Genomic DNA, 22,519 nt, shown 5'->3' on the forward strand with positions numbered 1-22,519 from the left:
ACTCACATGAGAAAGAGGAGATGAGCATTAGTATTCCTATTTTATAGTTAAATTAAAACAGTACTGTATATTTAAGTGATTTACTCACTTAAATTAGAAGTAAATCTTGGACTAGAATGGAGTTTTATATCTCCTTGCCTATTCCTTTCCATTATTATCGTGTTGAACTTGATTACTGAGATTATTTTAAGTTAAATTTGATTATACTTCTCCCAAACTGCAGAACATCATCCATATCACCAAATATTTATTAGATTTGTGGATTTACAAAAGTTTAATTAGAAGTGGCCCTTTTCCTCGAGGAGATTGTATTTCAATGAGAAGACAAGTTTGCTCTGTTAGTAAACAAATAACATTTAAGTTGTATGTGTATAGAAATGAAAAAGAATGGACAAATATTTCATTGTATGAGCTCTGAAAATTAAGGGAATGATTGCATTGATGTACAGCAGAAGGTTCATCAGGACCTTCCCCCAAAAGTTCGAAGGATCTAGCAGAGCCATTCTAAAGAATAGGGAGAGTTATTTAGGTGAGGATGCTCCTGAGATAGGGAGCAGTATCAGTAAAGAATTAGAGATATTATAAAAGGGAGTGGATATTGGAAACTGCAGATAAGGTTTCATGAATAGAGAAAGACGTGATGCATAAAAGTGATAGGAGATACGTGTTGCAAAATGAGGTTGCATGTGTTAGGTGAACCTAAAGCCCTTTGGCATAACTTACTCTTATCCAGAAAGGGTAAACGAAAATCACTAGAGAAATCTAATTTTATATAATTAGAAGCAAGTTTAATATTTTCACTTTAAAGCAACTGTGGTCGGCTATAGGGAACCACTCTTCAGTTCTTTATTTCTCCAAAAGCCCTACTTCAGTTTTCATCATGACTAACTGTCATAATGTCCTTTAACAGAATCTTTGAGGTCTTCTATCCCATATATTTACCTGGAATTGACATCATGCAAATTAAGTGTAGCAATAATATAATAGCATTTTAATATCCTGCGGTAAAATATGATGCTCAATTGTATGCAGAACCTTTAAAGTCTGTTCAAATTTTGTTTAAGGGAAAAAATAAAAGCAGTCAGTCTCTGCCCATCTAGGAAGTTTTCTTTCTAGGTTTACAGATCAAGTATGGATTCATTCGCTGCCAGGCAAGAGGAAAGCACGATACCTCTATTGCTGTGTTGTAGGATGACTCATTGGTTGTGTGGAAGGAAGTTGATTTGACCCGACTGTCTGAGAAGGAACGTCGTGATGCCTTGAATGAGATTGTTATTCTGGCACTGCTGCAGCATGACAACATTATTGCCTACTACAATCACTTCATGGACAATACCACCCTGCTGATTGAGCTAGAGTATTGTAATGGTAAGGCTGAATTCAGTGCAACTTCCTCTGGCAAGACTTTCTCGTGCTCATACTTATCTTGAGGGAGAGAAAAAAAGAAAAGACACATACAATGATTAAAAACTTTAAATGGATATATTAAGTTTAAGAGAAATAATTCAGGCTCTGGAGAGTTTTGAAGTGATGTACTAAATAAAGGGAGGGATTTTCTCCTACATACTCCCCTTGTGATTATAGTTCCATCTTCAAATTACTTGTTCACTTGGATTTTACATTCATTTTTCAAGGCTTTTTTCTCTCATGAAATGACAAGAGTTAAGCATTAGAGACATGGGTGGCTTGATATAAAATTTAATGAAATCTTATAGGTAATATTGATTTATGTTGACTTCAGCCAAAGCAATCCTATTAAAAAGTGGTCCAAAGATCATAACTGAATGAAAATCAAAACAGTAAAGCATGGTCTTATTTATTTGGTCTCTGATTTCTTTAGACCATTTTACTTGTAAGATAGCAGTATGGCCTAGCCGTTAAAAAAATAGACTCTGAACCAACATCCCAAGCTTCATGACTTTTTAGTTCTGTAACCTTGCACAGGAACATCAACTTTTTTGTATTTTAGCTTCCTCATTTTAATATGAGTTTGTTGATAACAGTACCTGCCTCTTGGAATTATTGTATTAAATGACTGTAAAGCCCCTGGCATAGTACTTGGTATGTAGCAAATGTTTGATACATACAGTATTAGCTGTTATATTATTACTTAAGAGCACTTCCAGAGTCCTTTCTTGAGTTGCATGCTAGAGAGGTTCCGGCATATTCTTCACTTAAGTCTCTAGGAGAAAGCTTCTAGACTCTTAACTTTTCTTCTTTAGACTCTTGTATATCATTCTCCCTGGTTCTGATCAACCCTAAATGTACAAGATTACAGTAGATTTTTGAAGTAGCAGAAACCTCAAGTAGTTAACTTCCTTTGTGGTTAGGAGGATCTAGAACAAGTGGTACATTTATTGAAATTCTGAGTTACTAAATTACAGGGGAAAAGAAGTTGTGAAACTTAGCTGAGCTAAAGTGTAAGTTACAGTTGCAGGTAAGAAATAAAATGAACCATGATTATTTTCAGTCTATGTTACTCGATAAAAGAAAGAGAAACAAATTCAGACTTTGAATTAGTAAAGGGAGTAATGACTGTAAACAATCTAGAGTGTCCCCTAAATTTCAGGAAACCTTTTCAATGTTAAGTGTTAAGAAAAAGTTGTCAGTTATATATACCTGTATATACTAAACATTGCATCATAAGTGTAACCCAGATGTTCTTCTATGCGCACTGAGAGTTGTTGTTATAAAAATATTGCAGATTCCTTTAAAAGTTCTATTAAAAAATCATCTGATTGAAAACGTTCAAGGTAATTTCACTAATTGAGGTACTATAGGAATAGTTTTTGCTCACATCTTTTCAAAAATGTCATACTTCCTGTTTTTGTATTGAGCTTCTTCTATTAGGAGAATCTTTGAAGATTATTTCTGGTATAGTCCTTGAGAGATGCGAAGAGTTTTTTACCCATGTGAAGAGCCAGGAGAGAAGAAGGGATTTCCTTTGGAGAGGAGGCAGAATCCTTCATTTCCTTGTGTTATCTGTTAAAACCTTAGTAGATACAGGAGCCAAGCTTTGATCTCTATTTAGCAATTCAAACTTGTCTCTTGTTTAATTGCAGGAGGGAACCTGTATGACAAAATCCTTCGTCAGAAGGACAAGTTGTTTGAGGAAGAGGTAATTTATGTTTCTATGGTCGGAAGCTAGAATTATGTGTTGCATTCTAGTTCTGTATTAACTCTTCCAACAATGAAGAGTGTTTTTTTCCTTTTGTTCAGACTCCTTCCAGGCTCTGGTTGATATTCATGAGAAAGGAAACCTCTAACAAGGAAGCTGTCTATAGCTGCTTCCTAAACGGTTTACCTCCACATCATGATTCTCTATGGGCTTTCTTTCCCGGTTCTATTACTACATACTGGTATGCCCAGTTTTCTATACGTTTGCATTCTTCCTGGATTTCCTTCCACAAATTTGCTTCACAATACCATATTTTATAATGACATTGGAAATATTTTATGATGACCTGCTTTTTCTTTTTACCTCTACCACTTTTCCTTGCCTACTCAACCTATAAGCAAGAGATGTCAAGTCATCCTCTGGATGCAGCTTCCTTTGTTTTGTTTGAGTGTGCGTGTGTACTTAAATAGAATTTTAGAAAATTTGTTTCCAATCCAAATATAATTTATTTTTTTCTCTGCAGATGGTGGTATGGTACCTATTTCAGATTGTTTCAGCAGTGAGCTGTATCCATAAAGCTGGAATCCTTCATAGGTAATGAGTGAAAGACTGGGATGGGTTTCTTCCCACCAGGCCAACCCCCTCCTTGGGTACCTCCCATCAGCTCTGTTATTTACTTGATTAAGCAGTCAAGGTTTTTACATTGATATATTTTAGAAAGGAAAGAGTGAATAATGAGGGGTGTTATCTTTATTTCCCGAAGTTAAACTGTGTTTGTGATTTAGGAAGAATTTCCTCAGTAACTAAGTACTGCTCAGTCATTTCTTTAAGAGATATTTTAGAGTTAATTTCATTAATTCATCAGTAAAGCTTAGAGGATACTATGAGAAATGATATAAGATTGGTCAGAATTCACAGTAAATGTTTTCTCTAAGCAATAATACTCAATTCACAAGTGTTTTTCACTATAATTTTTTTAATTTAAATAAAAGCCTATTTATTTTGCATAATTAATTATACAGTTTTACTTGATCTTTGGAGAGAAAAACAGCTCTCTATTCATTTCTAGTTATAGGAAAGAATTATTATGAACATTTCTGCATCATTATACCCTTCTTGACCATTGCTCATGATTAATGTTAATACACCAATTTTTTGTTGGTTTATTAATTGTTAGCATATATTTCTTGATAGCTATTAAATGGCTACTGTTACATATTGTTATCTTTTCAAAAGTTACGAAGAATATTGTTCAGGTTTTTTCACATCTTTCAATAGAGAAGCCACAATGTGAACCAGGTAGTTTATTTGTTTTACATATGATCAATTCATATTCAGAAAAATAGCCAGTGAATTTATTTAGGTAATCTACACAGCCTAATCATGTTGCTGCCGAGACATGTAGCCTCTTCTCTTGCCATAACAAATTTTAAACTTTGACACCAAATGTTGAAATTTCCTTAATATCTCTTAGTTCAAGGCATAAGTGGTCACTGAAGAGGCAGTGCACCTTATAGGAATTAGGATTACCTGTGGCACCATTGTTTTATCTGACCCTCTCAACTTTTCCTAATGGCTTCAGTGGTATGGGAGGCATACCTATGCTCTGAAGCCCTGGAGGATAAAGTTAATTCTCTGCCTCCACTCTCCCAAGACCCTTTTTCAATGTTAAAGTGCGTGTGACAGTGATGACCATTCTTTGGGATCCAATAACAGTCTAAGCAGTGGTGACACACTCATTTTTATTCTCTGCTAATCCTGGGTGCAGTGGGGGATGAGATAAAGTAATTGGCTATATGGGCTTACTCTGCAGGATCTTTTTTTTTCCAGAGATATAAAGACATTAAATATTTTTCTGACCAAGGCAAACCTGATAAAACTTGGAGATTATGGCCTAGCAAAGAAACTTAATTCTGAGTATTCCATGGCTGAGACAGTAAGTATGTGTTGCCCTTGTCTTATTTTCATTTCCTTTTCCTTTCCAGCACCATGAAATATAACTATACTCCCTAAATCTTGCACCCTTTCTCAGTATTCTTGCAAGTTCTCCATACTTACAAACCAAGTTGCCAGGAGTTTTTTTCCTTGGGCTCAGTAACAGTCCTTTATATGCTTAGGTGTTCGTTTACGAGTCATCGTCCACATTGCAGCTCTGACCTCATAGCCCTTTCTAGCACTGATTAGAGACTTTTCTAAAAGCAACAAAATGCTTCACCTTATTTTCCAGCCTAGGATCTTTAGTTGATTTCACTTTATCTCTTATTTAATATTTGAGCATGAGATATTAGACATCTCTTTCTCTGTTTCCTTTGAATTTTTCTGGTGCAGAAGCCCTGTATTACAAATAAAGGCTGATGCCCAGCGAATTATCTGGTCTTTAATATCATACACAGTTTAAACTGTGGAGGTCCTTTCTCACCTGTTCATAAGAAAGCCTGTTGATAAACAGACGTAAGTTAATCTTTAAAGACAATGATTTAATCCTTTTAGGAATTATAAAACCCGATTATTATTCTTATGGTTTCATAATTCTCTGTCCTTAAAAGAACTTTAAAATATAAGTTAATAAAATTAATTTTGTTCTGATGATGTTTTCTGATAATATTGAGCTCCTGTAGAATCAGTCTGGTCTTTTTACAGATTTTTCTCATGAAGAATAATAATCTGACAAAACCAAGATTTGATTTTTCTTAGCCAGTTAAATGCAAAGACGGAGTGATGTGAAAATTTATAAATGCCGTGTAAGCCATCTGAAAATTTCTTCGCTGATTAAAGATTGCTGTCAGTTTTATTAGAACTTCTGGGGCACTCATTATCTCTCATCTTGGGAGAGAGATGACCTCCATTCAAGACATTTTTGAAGAAATGTTTTTCAAACTTGAAAGAAATTCACTAGCTGTGTTAGTATTACAAATGTTAAATTGAGCCATTTAAAAAGTTTCATTACTATGCATTTCAGTTAGAACTTTTATTCAGTTACTTTTTTCCCCACTTCCAGTTTTTTGGTTTTTTTTCCCTTGATGAACTTTTACTAAGTATGTCTTTGTGTGAAGTCTTCAGTGGACCTTAAATGCCTGCAGCTTCTGTGATCTAGGAATCAGAGCTGTTGCAGCTCCCAGATTACCACAGTGCCTTTACCACATAGATTATCCCTTTATAATTTGCCCAAGAAAGTTGATATGAATGAGATTCCTTCCCATAGTGTCGTCATCTTATAACAACCATTATGGAATATGCTGATGAATGTTTTATGGTTGTTATCACTAGTTCCTGGGAAATTTAATTAAGTTGTTGAACTATTAATATGGTTACCTCAGAAAAGAAGTTTTTCTTTGATTGTTTCCTTTGTTGTACAGCTTGTGGGAACTCCATATTACATGTCTCCAGAGCTCTGCCAAGGAGTAAAATACAATTTCAAGTCTGATATCTGGGCAGTAGGCTGTGTCATTTTTGAACTGCTTACACTAAAGAGAACATTCGATGCTACAGTAAGTTGATGTGTTATCCCTACATTTTCCTTGTAATGATACAGCTTGATTGAGAAAATCAACTTTATTTATTCCTGAGCTTCTGATTTATTGAACAGAAATCAACTGTAGGAAAAAATAACAACTAGTATTCAAGCTTTAGCTTAATAGCATATTATTAAAATTCTATAGATGAGACTTCTGTCCAACTTGAATTTTCCATTGAAATAATCATAATCAAGTAGTTTGAGCACTGTTCTTGAATTTGTTAACTATAATTTTAAAACTGGCTCTAGGATCAACTATGTGATGCTACAGTTTGGATAAGCCATTTCATTTCTTATGCTTTAGCTATGTCGTTTTTTTTAAAAAAGCTAAGGCAAATTATGAAATACTCATTAAAATGTTTTGATCTTTTCATGAAAAATTACTCTTATTAAAGATTGCTATTGTTTTATGAATAACAAATCTCTTTAAGTCTTTTTTCTTTTGAAGTAAAGCCCAGTATAAAGCAGTTCTTCTCAAACTTTAATACATATTGGAAATCACCTGGGCATCTTGTTAAAATACAGGCTCTGTTTTAGTAAGTCTGGGGTGGGGCCAGTACCTTCCAGATGATGTTGATGCCACTAGACCATGTCATAATTTGAGTAACAAGTGAATGCACATCCAATCTCCTTTACAAACCAGATGTGAGAATTTAGGCAAATCTCTTTATCTCTTTGATCATCTGTTATCTATAACAATGAAAAAATATATATCCCTTTCACAGATAGGCTCTGATAATGTGTATAAAAATGCAAATGTAAAATGATACACATTCATTGGCTTTTTATGAGACCTATTTGTTTATCTGAAGCCTCAAGTTTATTCAGGTGTATCATCTAAGTCTCCTAAATATTATAGTGGAAGGAAAGTGAGTTTTGGTGTCAAACAGACTTTCATTGGAATTATGGCTCCATTTTTTACTATCTGTGTTATTATGGGCAAGCTACTTTACATCTCTGAATTAGTAACGATAATAACCTCCTTGTGCGGTGTTCGCAATGGTTAAAAAAGATCAAATACATAACATGCCTGCCTAGTACATTGTGGTCTCTGAATAAAGGTTATGATAGTATTATCATAATATTATTATATTATTATTCACTACATTGTCTATTGGAGCAGAGTATTAACTGTATAATCTATTAGGAGATATAAATTAGAAGGTAAATTAGTTGGCAAAACAGGTACTTAGAGCCAAGAAGCATGGCTAACCTTGCTTTCCTTTTTCTTGGGATTCAGTTGAAGAGTCAGATTATAATATACTCTGAGTATTATACTATTAGCCACATAGTCATATTTCCATGTTGGCCAGTTGGCTTCATTCCCTCTGATAGCAGCATTGCATCCTTAACCATTTCTTGCTGATGCATACTAATAGTTATAAAAAGAAGTCAGAACTGTTGCCACTTCTTTAAATAATAGTCACAGGCATTTCAGAGCCCCTACTATAGTAGATTATAATGTCATCTTTATAAAACCAAGAACAATGTAATCATCATTTTCTCATAGAATCCACTCAATCTGTGTGTGAAGATTGTACAAGGAATCCGGGCCATGGAAGTTGATTCTAGCCAGTACTCTTTGGAACTGATCCAGATGGTCCATTCGTGCCTTGACCAAGTAAGTGTGACTTACATATTGATTTCAGTTTAGTATTTTCCCTTCCAGCTTTAGTGTTTGGGGTATGATATAGGTGAACCTACACAAAACCACATCCACTTCCCCAGGTAGGAAGTATTTGTGGTTGTACCCAGAAGAATAGGCATTCACAATCAATAATAGTTGTATGCTTCAGCCAACAAATTCTTAATTTTTTCTGCTTTGTTCTTTATTAATTTCTGAAATGATTTTACTATCTAAATTACGCTCCATTTTTTATGATCAAGATTAACTTTTGTAACTTGATTTTATACAAGTATAGTCAGAGGTAATTTAGAGTTCTTAATGTAAGTATATATATAGCTCTAATATCTCACAGTTTGCCTTGCAGTGTAGCTCTACGTCATTATTAGTCAGAGTCTGGCCCATGAACCACAAGCATTAGAATAGCTAGGGAATGGGGTGGGGGAGGGTGAGGTTACAAGTAAAAAAATGAAGATCTCTGTAGATAAAGCCCAGAAATCTTTATTTGTAACATGCTTATTATGTTCTATATATATATTTGTTGAAATGTGAGAGCCACTGCCCTAACTGAACAAGTGAGAGAGGTGCATTTTCATTTAAGTACAAGTGTTGATGGTGATGAGATAAGCATGAAACATGGAATGAGACGTAAGAAATTATGTTTTTTGAGACAAAAGGATAATATACAGTGGTCTTGAATAATTATCTAACAGCCTTCTAGAGGAAGTGAAATGCCTCTTTAGATTCCATTTTGCCCATTCCCTTTAAATTAAAACTAGCCCCATTTGAACTTCTTAGGATCCTGAGCAGAGACCCACTGCAGATGAACTGCTAGATCGACCCCTTCTCAGGAAACGCAGGAGGTAAAATACAAAGATGTCACTCTGTTGTCTTTCTGTAGGTGATTGACTGTTAGAGGCCCGGCCAGAGTACCACAGGGGAGAGTGGTATTTCCTGGCTTGACTGCTCTCGTACTGTTTTCCACCAACATCTCTGCTTTTATCGTTTGGGGATAGCTCCTGACTTTCACCTCCTTAGCCTATGCTATTTTGTTCCAAATGTATACTAATGAGGCTGTAGAGTACAGTGCTCCCCACATCTATGAGTTTTAATCCCAAGTTGGGGCATTAGAGTGTGGTAATTAAGAGGAGGGCTTTCGACTCAGACATTTTTAGGTTTGTATCTGAGTTCTGTCATTATCTTTGTCAAGTTATTTAACATGTCTGTTCCTTAGTTTTCTCCTCTATAAAGTGAGGTGAGGTGAGGATTAAAGGAGGTCATGATGAAGTGCTCAGCCCAGGGCCTGGCACAAAGTGCTCAACAGTTGTTGGATAGTAGTGTAGATTTGAAACAGGCCTTTGTTTTTAGTGCATTCCTTTAGATGGTTGGTTAGAGTTGGAGGGGGTCTTCTTCAGATATCTTTTGCCCATTTCTCAAAGTTGAGCTTGATTGATTCCTGACAGGTTATTTCCTGAGATTTATTCTGTTAGTGGGCTTTAGAGATAAGGAATAAGTCCTTTATCTCTCACTTTCTAGAGAGGCTTCTTAAAAGAAGCCTAACTTAAAAGAAGAGGTGTTCTTTATCCTTCTTAAACGTTCTAGTCTGTGTTTCATCCTATTATATTGTTTTTGCCTTACTTCCCTTCTTCCTCCCCTACCAGTTCTTTGTTTCTATATCTTCCTAATATTCAAACATTTACTATGCTCTTTTTTAAGTCTTGCCCTTTAGATACATTAAGCATATACAGAATTCCACAATCTTTTCTGTTTGGTTAATACCTTTATTCTGTTGTGTCAGGTTCTTTTCCAGAACAGTGTTTTAGTGCCTAGAATTATGTGTGATACTCCAAATACAGGACCGTGACCTTCCTTTTATGTTCTTTGTATATTCAGGCAGTATCACCCTTTGTGAATCAGTAGGCATATTTACATTTTTTATCTGACTTATTTTCCAACACTATGATCGCTATTTTAACCTCTTATTTAAATATTTTCACGATAATTTTTAATTGCAGCTTTTATTGAGATAATTGTAGATTTACACACAGTACTTTATTAGAACTTTGTACTTTGAGTTTTCCAGATAAAGCAGACACAACAAGTTGTGGAAAATATTCAGGAAACACCAACTCCTATTAAATAGATTAGCAGTTCTAGACCTGGGCTCTCAAGAGCAGCATCTTAGGAGCTTTCAAAAAATATTGATGCCTAAGCACTGCTCTAGGAATTGAGCTATAATTGATTTAATCCTGGACCAGAACATGGGGAGTAAGTAGAGGGAAGGAAGGCTGGAAAGGTAGCTAGAGAATCTTGGTAGCTAGGAATTTGTGCTTAATTAAAAAAATAGTACAGAAGTATTGGATGTTTATGAGAGGGCAGTTCACGTGGTGAGAAGAGTGCCTAAGAGTTATTTAGCAATACTAATATCAGTGTTAAATCAGTATAGGACTGATTAAAGTGGATTGGACGTGTGGTGAAACCAATTAAGAGGTGCTACCATAGTCCAGGTGGGAAGTAAAGCTGCTGAACTAAGGCAGTGAGACTGGAAAGGAGAGGTGAGTATGAAGAGCATCATATAGATAGAATCTCTAGAACTTGGATATTGAAAAAAGGAAGAGAAATGAGTCAGAAATGACTGAGGTTTTTAGCCTAGTTAACTGGGAGAATGGGGGCTGGCAGTTATAGAAATAAAGGAGTGTCAGAAAGAAAAGCTGTGTGGGAGAAAGATAACGAGCTGAGATTTAGAGATGTCGAGTTTGGGGACTCACTGGGCAGACTAGGTGGAGATGATAGCAGGTACTTAGAAATGTGCATCACAGGTCCTCAAAGCTCTCTGTTCCAGTGGAACATTTCTCTGAGATAGAAAACAAATGCCACAAACTGCTGGCCCCCTTATATTTAATGAATTGTCTAAAGCCAGGCCTATGTAACTGTTCGAGTTGTACTGAGGTACTTTCCTAAAAGTATTGTAAAGTTGTAGGAAGCATATTGTTTATAGAGGATTAAATCTGTGAAATGCATTAAAGAGACACCAGTGCAATGTAGGAACCTATTATTTTGCTCATATATCTTTGCCTTTCTTTTGGTAGAGAGATGGAGGAAAAAGTCACACTGCTTAATGCACCTACAAAGAGACCAAGGTAATGCTCAAGAGACTCTTGAAAAGTAATGTATATTAAATTACCACCAGGGGATCTTTCTTTGTTGGGTCTGTGCATTGTTTGATCACAGTAATTAGCCTTTGGCATCCTTTCAGAAGCCAACATCTGCTTAAAGGTTAGATAGTCATTTCTGAGAAAAAGAAAGCTATAATTTCATCCTCCTGCTAAAGTGGACATCATTACCATGATGAATGTTGACAAGTTGAAAAGTGTAGGTGTTATGGATCAGACTGGAATCCTATCTGGCCGAGCTGTGATGAAGCCCTGAGGCAGAAATTGCAAAGCCTGCTGTGATAGAGGGTTGAAGTAAGTTGTTGAGAAAGAACATACTTTCTCATACCATAATTGGCAGTTCTTCTCAGGGAGCAGACTGGAAGCATTTTTCTATGGTACAGTTTTTATGTTAAATGTGCCTTTGTTCTGGGGGGTTGTTGGCAGGTCAAGCACTGTGACTGAAGCACCCATTGCTGTGGTAACATCACGAACCAGTGAAGTCTATGTTTGGGGTGGTGGAAAATCCACTCCTCAGAAACTGGATGTCATCAAGAGTGGCTGTAGTGCCCGGCAGGTGTGTGCAGGGAATACCCACTTTGCAGTGGTGACAGTGGAGAAGGAACTGTACACCTGGGTGGTAAGTGAAAGCTAAGTACTTTAGAACAGTGGTGTAAGTGTAATTGATTACAGGCCCAGGATGTCTTAAGTATTTTGTTAGTTCAGCATGTGCTGCGGGAGTGGCAGCATGGGGTAATGGAATGTAAGCTCTTTCAAGAGCAGTGAGTTTGTCTGTTTAGAATTCACTGATGTATGCCCAAAGCCTGATACATATTAGGACTATCATAAATGTTTTTTCAATGAATGAATGAATAAGAGGGAAAGAATTAAAAAGGCCCTGGATTTGGACTCTCTCATTTACAGTTTATTTCAGAAAGTTGCTTAACCACTTCGTCTATTACCATGAGGTTCAGAGCAACTAGTATCTATGAAATACCTTTGTAAACAAATGAAGCACTGTGCCATGTCAGGAAAATTCCAAGACTTCATCAGTGATTGAAGTTGGCTAGGTATATCTCAAGTAGGATTTTCCTTTGTTTCCTTCTAGATTCTACCCTGTCTCTCACCTTCTTGAACAGATTGCTTGTATTTGCTGTCTCTTTCTTTATCTCCCACTCGTTTCTCATTCACCTACAATGCAGCTTACTTCCCTGCCATTCAATTGAAACTACTATTGACAAAATGACCTATAAATTGTGAAAATAAGTCAGATACTTTTTATAAGCAAGTCCTTTTTATAAGCAAGTCCTTATATTCCTGGATCTCCTAGAAGCATTGATACAGTTGACCACTCCCTCCTTCTGGAAGCTTTGTCTTCCCTTGGCGTCCATGAGAGCATGTTCTCTTGGCTTTTCTCCCATTTCTTTGGCTGTGCCTTCTCAGACTCGTTTCCTTTACCCAACCTTGTCTTAGGCCCTTGGTTCTCTCTCTGCCTCCTCTTTCTGAGGGAGCTCATTTTCCCACTAATTTTGGATAACTTCTCCGTGAGGACAGGCTTTATCCCCAGTGTGTGATAGAGCAGACAGATTCAGCTATTGATCTTTGAAAGAATGAATGAATGATTTGGCCTCTATTGTAGAGTATTAACTTGTTATTTCCTAAAACACTACTGCTTAAAGAACTAGCTTTGGGTGTTTTGCCACAGGTGAAGTTAAGAGGTGGAGGTAGAGAAATTAGTGCCTTAAAAAAAAAGTTTATGTAAAGACACAGTTGAGTTATTAAATGAAAAGAATTACTTATCTTTATAAAATTGTTGAAAAGTCACTTAGGATTATTCTCAGTGCTGTATAGCAGCCTCTTTGATGTAGCCAGATTCTTTATAAATGTTCTATATATCAAGGAAACTGACAAAAATTTGTAAACTTCTAGTAAGGATTTACAAGAGGCTATATTCCTACAGAAAATAAATTAGACTATATAAAGAATTTTTTTTCACCATTACCTATAATTAAATATATAGTTTACCTTAGACTTGAAGGAGAAAGACAAAATTGAGAATGTATCCTTATTTTAAGGCATAGTGGATATCAATCTGGATATTTTTCAAATCTTTACCTGCTGGCAAGAGTTTTATACTACCTACCATTAGAAGGTTTAATCTTCTTGCTAATTTTTTTTTTTTTCATTTCTAAATCTCCAGCTGATTTTTTTCCTACTGTTTTTCTTAATAAGAAGTTATATTGAAAATTCGCTTTTGGCATGAGAAGTTAAACCTTCACAAGACCTCTTTATTTCACAGAACATGCAAGGGGGCACTAAACTCCATGGTCAGCTGGGCCATGGAGACAAAGCCTCCTACCGACAGCCAAAGCATGTGGAAAAGTTGCAAGGCAAAGCTATCCGCCAGGTGTCATGTGGTGATGATTTTACTGTCTGTGTGACAGGTAAGCCATCAGCAGAAAACACCCAAGTATACTTAATGCTGTGCAGTTTTAGTTGGGATTTTACAACCAAAGACAGTGAGCAAATATATACATTAATAACTACATGCCCAATTTGCTATAGTATTTGGGGTTTGATGAGCAAGGAGCAGACAAGTGGATAAGAGAGAAGTGGGATCAGGAGAAATATGTTGTATATGGCCTAGATGTAGCAAAAAATAACCTCACCACCTAGTCAGGTGTGGATAACACTAAATCAAGAATCAAGAGCTAAAATTTAGTTTTGTTCTTGCTGTTACTCACTTTATGATTCCTTGGTACTTCTCTTTTTCTCTAAAAGTGGAGATGGCCCCAGTAACATTATAAGCTTTTCTAACATGCTAATACTACCACTCTTTAAAAACAAAAAAACAAAAAACTGTTATTGTAACAGTACACGCAACCCCCTAAATGCAAACAACATGCAGATCATCTTTCAGATTTCTCTGATGTAATCATCTCATATGAGATCATTGGCTGGGGTAGTCTTCATTCCAGCCCTGCCTAGCTTTCCAATTGGACAAAATAAGTCATTCTTTTGATGGGTTCTGCTTTTCTTTTGCAGATGAAGGTCAGCTCTATGCCTTTGGATCTGATTATTATGGCTGCATGGGGGTGGCTAAGGTTGCTGGCCCCGAAGTACTAGAACCCATGCAGCTGAACTTCTTCCTGAACAATCCAGTGGAGCAGGTCTCCTGTGGGGATAATCATGTGGTTGTTTTGACACGAAACAAAGAAGTCTACTCTTGGGGCTGTGGGGAATATGGTAGGTGTTGCCTTGCCTCTGTCCACTTATTCCTAGGCATACAACCTGACTTGAAACGTCTGTGCATCAAAACACGTCATGCAGCCTCTACTTGAGAAGTGTTAATTCAGTAAAAAAAATCTTATAGAATGTTTTCCTTGGGAAGGAGTCCATCATTTTAATGATTTTTTTTTTATGTGTGTCTCAGGACGACTGGGTTTGGATTCAGAAGAGGATTATTATACACCACAAAAGGTAAAATCAGAGGCAGCTTCTTCCTAAAGCTTGTCTAGGTCACACAGTCACAAGTCCTCTTTCCTTGACTCCTCATATCGAGGTGTTTTATTTCTGAAATATTTCCTATCTGGGACACTGACAATCCAGGATTCCTGATTTAGCACTGTGCAGTCTTGTCATCTGACTAAATCATGAGAAAGAGGATACATCCACTGTGGACACTTGAGAGTCACATCTTAACTCAGGAATTAGAGCTAAAATCGTCTTGTACAGTGAAAAAGTCACATTGAGCTAAATACACCCTGGAAAATTCCTTGGAAAGATATTGGCAAGTAATGTATTGTCTCTTAACCCAACACAGTCATTTTCCCCTTCTATTCCACAATTGAACACTAGATGAAATAGTTATTTTTATTTAGCACTGCACTAGCTGACACAGGAGCTGAGGGAAGAGCACAGTCACATATCTCTTACATCCACCCTTGTGCACAAGCTCGCCCACTCGAAGGTTGACCATAATCTACTATACCATTCACTAGAACGTTTATATTTTTAAAATTAACTTACCTATTTGTGGGACTATTCTCAATGTGATTCCCAGCTATTCCTCTTCTCCTGAAAAGGCTATAGTAGAAATTTTGATGTTTAAGTTTTCAAACATCCATCATGTCCACCCACCGTTCTCTATCCCTGTCTAGTTAGCTGCAAAGGGATGTGAGCCTTTGGAAGTCCTGGCTGGTACCTCAGTGTTCTTATCTCCTCACTTATAATATGACCAGACTGGGACCCCACAGGGCCACTGAGTTTCTTTTATAACTGTCCTGGGGTTTTCTGCTTCAGAGGACAAAATGGGCAATGGGGAGTGAAGTTTCTCCTTTCCCAGTGTCACCTGAGAAGTTGTAAGTAAGACCTATTGCTAAAACAAACTTTGGGGTTATCCATTTAGCTGACGTGGAACTACCTTCTGTTACTTTATTATAAAACTTGAGCTCCTTATTGAAAACAGTAGCCTCTAAGCTGCAGTGCATATCTGAATAGAACAACCTTTACTTCCCTATTGTCATTCTGCTAAATGTAGGACATCACTTTTGAAAGAATCTGAAGGTTTTTTCCTAATATAAGTTATATCTAGGGGATTTTTTTTTTCTTACAGGTGGAGGTTCCCAAGGCCTTGATTATTGTTGCAGTTCAATGTGGCTGTGATGGGACATTTCTGCTGACCCAGTCGGGCAAAGTGCTGGCCTGTGGACTCAATGAGTTCAACAAACTGGGTCTGAATCAGTGCATGTCTGGAATCATCAACCACGAAGTGGGTACCTCCTTTGGTGTCCTAACCACATTATCAGAATTTCTTTGGGAATGCTGTTGTTATTGGTTAGTGACCATGGAATTTGACTTAAGAATAAAGTGAGGATCTCATTATGTTCAGCAAAAGAAGCCAGCCACAAAAGAATACATACTATATAATTCGAATAGTATGAATTTTAAGAACAGGCAAAATTAACTTATGATAGAAGTTAAAATAGTGGTTACTTCTGGGAGGAGGGGCATGGGTATTAACAGAAGAGGTGGGAGAGGGATGGATTCTAGGATGGTGGGAATGGTCTGTATCTTGATCTGGTGGTGGCTTTACATTTATAGGCATACTGAAAAATCAACCTATATAATATTTTATAGTATGATATACCTCAAAAAAAGTTGATTACAAAGAATCATGAAGGATTCAGGTTCTACCTTATCACCGAAATAGGTGCAAGAAAATCAACATTATGAAAACAAATATATTTCCAAGCATCACTGCCCTGGAGAGTTTTTTTTATATTTATTACTCCCAAATCACTAATCCTGTACAGGTTTATTAAATATAATTACCACTCACCTCCTTCAAGAATGTCATGAAATTCACTACTGATATTAAGTCTTAGTCTCCTCTTTGTGTTAGTATGATGAGTTTTTATCATTTTCTAAAGAATTAAATTAAGAGACAGCTCCACACACACACACAAAAAGCTCATTGCACCTGACAAAATTAACAATAATTAAGGATTTTTAAAGCAATCTCTGAAGCAGTGGTTCTCAAATAGGAGAGTACAGATTTGGGGCAAGTCTAGAGATAGTGTCTTTGTGGTTCGAAAAGGTATTAGTGCCCTCTGATCTATGGTTTCACTTCCCAAGGTTTTGGTTTCCCACAGTCAACCACAGTCCAAAAATATTAAATGAAAAATTCCAGAAATAAACAATATATAAATTTTAAATTGCACACTGTTCTGAGTAGCATGATGAAATCTCGAGTTTTCCTGCAATTGGCTTGAAAGGCTTTTTGGTCATTATAACAATATTCTCAGCCTGTTTACTCCTTGATTTTTTTATCTCATGAGTCTCCACTTGTTTTAGGCATACCACGAAGTTCCCTACACAACCTCCTTTACCTTGGCCAAGCAGTTGTCCTTTTATAAGATCCGTACAATTGCCCCAGGCAAGACTCACACAGCTGCTATTGATGGTGAGTTGATTTACAGCTGTACACAGGCCTTAGTAGTTCAGGCTCTTTTTTTCTATCAAGTATTAGCTTTTCTTAACAATATATATATTATTCTCCTTTCCCCCTAGAATCCAGGATTATCTCATTAACAAATAAAGGTATTCAAGTAAATGTTTTTTTGATAATCGTTATAAATGCATAATCAATATATGCCTTAATGAGAATGCTAATACCCATTTTCTACAATTAAGATACAGTATTAGAAAATACAGTATTGAGTCTTTTCTGGCTCTAATTGGTCGTAGTTCTAGATACCTTAGCTGCCCTACATCCAGGATGGTGTAGCTAGCTATATTTGTATATGTACTCTAACAACCAGAAGCTAGTCCATGGAATTCTGCATTGGCTGCATTTTTCCCTCTATTCCATGACCCATTTGTGCCTGGTTATTTATTTTTGCTTCTCTCTCAGAGCGAGGCCGGCTGCTGACCTTTGGCTGCAACAAATGTGGACAACTGGGAGTTGGGAATTATAAAAAGCGTCTGGGAATCAACCTGTTGGGGGGACCCCTAGGTGGGAAGCAAGTGATCAGGGTCTCCTGTGGTGATGAGTTTACCATTGCTGCCACTGATGGTGAGTCTGTAAACGTCCTTTCAAGCTTTCTGGACAATGATTGTGTTTTAATTTTTGGTTGGGAAAGAAGTGGACCGGTTATTTGTGTAGCTGTATGTGTTTACCATTTTATTTGTATTAAATTGATAGCCAGTTGTGCGTACGGAGCTTCATTAACTTATCATGTGTCCAACATAGTGATTGTTTTAAAAAGGTCAGGTTTCTAAATAATGGCAGGTTAATATTCTAAGTACCTAATTTTTTTTACTTTAACTTTTTGGTAAGATGTTTTAAGAATAATTAAATATTTATATATATATATATATACCTTTCTCAGCACCACATGGCTTTCAATAAATGTTAGCTAGGTGGCTGGAAAGGAGACCAACATAATTTAACCTTGTTTTTGGTTGGGGTCAGTTGCACTGCAGTGATGTCCTTAGGAACTGCTAAGGCTTGAAGAGTTGTATACTGTGTGTTTCTCAGCTTTCTGAATTGGTCCGACACAGCATCTTCTTGCTCCTATCACTGCTTCTCTTTACTGTCACTTCTGCTAGTATTCATTTCCTTCCCTCTTCTTTCTTTTTTTTCTCTTTTTGCTCTCTTCTTCCCATATCACCTTCTGAACTTTTTTTTGATTTTTGCAGCTACTTCTTTCTTGTGACTGGTAAACAACAAATCACATTTCACCTCTTTTTTTTTAACTCATTTCAGCTTTTTTTTGTTGGTGTTCATGCTCTGAGATGTCTTTGTTTTCTTTTGGTCTATGCCTCTTGGTTACACATGAGGGATCCAGGGATGCTGTCACATGAGTGAACCAACTTTCAGAATGGCACATTAACCTTCTCTGCTTGTCCCAAAACAAAGGATTTGAGGAAGCAAACTTTCTGTCAGACTAGATAAATGGAAATGTTACCGGGAAAGACAAAGTCAGGATGTCACTAAGGATTCAATTTAATGTAGCAAGTTCAGTAACACTTTTCCAACAGGGCTTCAAAGAGGTACTGTTCCTTCAATAGATACGTGTACTTCATGAGTTAAACTTCAGAATGAGGGGTATAGAATTGGATTCTGTGTCTGGGCATAGTACCTCTTGATAAATGTTGCTGGATTCTTATGAACTGTACTAGATCACTTCATTCATACAGCAAACAAACTGAGTGCTTACTGTGTGCCAGGCCCTCTTTTAGGCTCTAAGAATATAGAAGTGAGTCTCAGGAAGTCCCTCTTCTCAAGGAGCTCACAATCTAGTAGGGTAGGGGAGATATCCATATAAATAGGCTAGTAAAGGCAGCTAGATCAAGTGCTATGATAGCAATATCCACCTCCTGTAATTCCTGGAGCTCCCAGGGCTCAATCCTTCTCTCTCTCCACTTTCTCTCTCTCCCTTCAATCCCTAAGTGAGCTCATTACCTTCAGTCCCCCTATACACTGATAACTTTATGTTACCACCCCTGACCTCCACACTCACATAATCAGCAGCCCCTCAACTAAGATGTTTAAAGATAGGGTGGCTTAATAGCCCAGTTTTCCCAGGTCAGTTCTGATTCATGCCTATTGTCCTGGCTTAATCATCAGTATCACCCCCTTTTCATTAATCTATTTCCTGTTTAGAAAAAAAAAAAGTGCAGCTCACTGCCTGCATTAATTCAGTTTTACATAAACACACTCTTTTAGGCTGATGCAAATCTGACTGGTTTTCAATGTGAAAATAAAATGTAAAAACTGTTCTTGGAGTTATTTCTAAACAGAACTTGTCTCTCTAATCCTAATATAACAAATGTGTTCATAAATCGGATTCATCAAATCTTCAGCTAACAACTGTTCTAGAACGACATTAACATTACGCTACGTTTTCTAGGATTTGACATTTTCAGCGAGTGAGAATTACTATATTTTGTAAATGGAAATACCACTGCTAAAAACAGAATGCCATGAATAAAGTGATATCATTTGTTTCCAAAGACTATTGATACACTAGAGTGATGTGAAAATAATAATAAAAGGGAGCTGTTTCATGGCAAACTTTGGGGGTAAGGTTAGGACTGTAATCCGCGAGTTATCTCGGAATAAACGCTGCAGCCACAAGTGCCGCCAGTGAGTATTCTCCAGGCAAACAGGAAGTGGGTTAAAAAATGTCCTGATTTGGATAAGAAATAAGAGGCATCTCAAACTTACTATATTCAAAATCAAATTTCTGATTTTCTGCACAAACCTGTTCTACCTGCAGCCTTCCCGTCTCAGTAAATGGCAGCTCCATCCTACACCCCACATCCCATCCATCAGCAAACCTATTGATTATCGTTAGAATATAGCTAGCCACTTCTCAGCATCTTTAGTACTACAGCTGGGCTTTCTCCTTTTACCCTTGGTCCCCTGCATTCGATTCTCCTCATGGTAGCCAGAGGAATTTTTTTTTAAATACCTATTGCTCAAAACCTCTACTGGTTTTCTCTTTCAATAAAAACCAAAGTCATTACAGCAGCCTGCATATCCCTACATAATCAGGACCCCAGTCACTTCCTGACCTCTGACCACGTGCCCTCTGTTACTTTACTCTAGCTGCGGAGGCCTCTTGTTCCTTGTTCGTGATGCTCATGTTACCTACGCAGGACTTTTGCACTTGCTGTTTCCTTTGCCTGGAAAGCTTTTCCTCTAGATATTCATGTGGCACTCTCTCTCATTCAGTCAGGTCTCTGCCAAGTGTCAACGAGTATTTCTCTGATTACCCTATCTAAAATAGTACCTCACTATTATTTTTTATTTCCACTTATTTTTCTTTACTATTTGTCTCTCTTCATAGCACTTACTACCTGAAGTATTATTTTTTTATTTATCAATCTCCTTTCACTAGAATCAGTTCCAAAAGAACAGCAACTGTTTCATTCACTGCTCCGTCCCCAGCACCTTGAGCAGTACCTGTCATGAAGTAGATGTCCAATAAATATTTGAATGAATGATCAAAAAAAGTTATTGCCTGAGTGAATGAACAGATGAATGGATGGCAGTACATAGGAGAGATGATTTTTACCTCAGCGGCATCAGGAGTTCTTTAGGCTTACACGGGGTTCCCTTGTTTCGTACATAGTAGAAAATCATCCTAGCTCTAAGGCATAAAGATCAGGAACCCAAAGAGTTGGGAAGTGGGTGTTCTGTTAAACTATCTGCTATTAATTTTTTTCTAGACAATCACATATTTGCCTGGGGCAATGGTGGTAATGGCCGCCTGGCAATGACCCCCACAGAGAGACCTCATGGCTCTGATATCTGTACCTCATGGCCTCGGCCTATTTTTGGATCTCTGCATCACGTCCCGGACCTATCTTGCCGTGGCTGGCACACCATTCTCATTGTTGGTAAGGGTTTCATATCTTTGGGTTGGAGTGGTTTTGACAGAGAATAGACCCCCACCCACTCCTAAGATACTACTGGCTGTAGTAAGAAGAGAACAATGTCACTTCCTGAGCTTTGTCATTTACGACTTCTTGACCATTTTTTAAAAAAAATTTCTGCCCTCTTGCCAGAAATTTGTTGTTTCTAGTCCTCTACTAATTAATTTGTTGTTTGTGTTTATGCTGTCGTGAGAAACATTTAGTCTACATTTATTTATTTATTTATTTAGCCTTCAGCATCTGGTACTCCCAGGTGGTCTCCCATCCATGTACTAACCAGGCCCAACCCTGCTTATTAGCTTCCGAGATCAGACGGGATTGGGCACTTAGGGCGGCATGGCCTTAGACCAGCTAGTATACCTTTAAAAAGAACCTTTCTGCATAAAGATTACTTTGCTAATCTAAATTATAAAGGCCTGCATGAGGGTTTACAAATCTGTTCTTTTACAACCTTGGCTGCACATTAGAATCCCCTGAGGAGCTTATAGACATCCCAGTATTCTCACCAATTAAATCAGAATTTCTGGGGTAGGACCTAGGCATTGTTATTTTCTAAAGTTCCCCAGGTGGTTCCAAAAAATAGTTAAGATGGAGAATTACTACTATACATAGTCAATATAGTTAGAGCAGCTAGGGATACTTGGCTTATGACATTAATATCTGAACCAGAAGTAATTTTAAGTTATCTGGAGTGAGGGATAGCAATTATCTCCTACATCAGCTAGCTCTCTGTCCTAGGCTTCTCAGTTTTCCTGCCTGTAGCTGTATGTAACGCTTACCTGTTGAATATTTTTCCTCAGAGAAAGTGTTGAATTCTAAGACCATCCGTTCCAACAGCAGTGGCTTATCCATTGGAACTGGTAAGTAGCAGTGTCTGATACAGGAGTCTTGTGAGGTGTGGGTCTTTGGTTTAGAGTACATGAGGTCTCCAAAAAGGAAATAGGAAATATCTTTAGGAAATGAGGAATACGGTGATCAAAAGAGAGGATCAGATTTTGGTGGATTTCACAGTAACATTGCAGTCAGAGGGAGAGTCCATCACTGCAACCAAGCATATGGAAATAATTAAGTGGCTTGCCCAACATTGTAATATGACTTATGTATCATTCCTTTCCTCACTATGCTTAGGGGCTATGGATTCTATCCACCCTGTACTTCCATGG

The 22,519-nt window shown here is 37.2% G+C and overlaps 1 protein-coding gene across 2 annotated transcripts in view; it reads left to right on the plus strand.

The window, feature by feature from the left end:
• Positions 1 to 22,519, plus strand: part of NEK9 (NIMA related kinase 9) — a 34,057-nt gene that overhangs the window by 2,138 nt on the left and 9,400 nt on the right. For both annotated transcript variants that reach the window (XM_011370851.2, XM_011370850.2), the window contains exons 2-18: positions 1,191 to 1,368; positions 3,063 to 3,118; positions 3,642 to 3,712; positions 4,949 to 5,054; positions 6,475 to 6,606; positions 8,143 to 8,253; positions 9,055 to 9,119; positions 11,346 to 11,396; positions 11,856 to 12,048; positions 13,708 to 13,852; positions 14,454 to 14,654; positions 14,842 to 14,888; positions 16,024 to 16,179; positions 17,265 to 17,373; positions 17,824 to 17,985; positions 21,150 to 21,320; positions 22,157 to 22,216. In XM_011370851.2, the coding sequence (XP_011369153.1) occupies positions 1,326 to 1,368; positions 3,063 to 3,118; positions 3,642 to 3,712; positions 4,949 to 5,054; positions 6,475 to 6,606; positions 8,143 to 8,253; positions 9,055 to 9,119; positions 11,346 to 11,396; positions 11,856 to 12,048; positions 13,708 to 13,852; positions 14,454 to 14,654; positions 14,842 to 14,888; positions 16,024 to 16,179; positions 17,265 to 17,373; positions 17,824 to 17,985; positions 21,150 to 21,320; positions 22,157 to 22,216 (1,879 nt within the window). In that variant the 5' untranslated portion in view covers positions 1,191 to 1,325. The remainder of the gene's footprint in view (positions 1 to 1,190; positions 1,369 to 3,062; positions 3,119 to 3,641; positions 3,713 to 4,948; positions 5,055 to 6,474; positions 6,607 to 8,142; positions 8,254 to 9,054; positions 9,120 to 11,345; positions 11,397 to 11,855; positions 12,049 to 13,707; positions 13,853 to 14,453; positions 14,655 to 14,841; positions 14,889 to 16,023; positions 16,180 to 17,264; positions 17,374 to 17,823; positions 17,986 to 21,149; positions 21,321 to 22,156; positions 22,217 to 22,519) is intronic.

Source organism: Pteropus vampyrus, unplaced genomic scaffold (genome assembly GCF_000151845.1).
Source record: "Pteropus vampyrus isolate Shadow unplaced genomic scaffold, Pvam_2.0 Scaffold177, whole genome shotgun sequence".
Taxonomy (NCBI): Eukaryota; Metazoa; Chordata; class Mammalia; order Chiroptera; family Pteropodidae; genus Pteropus; species Pteropus vampyrus.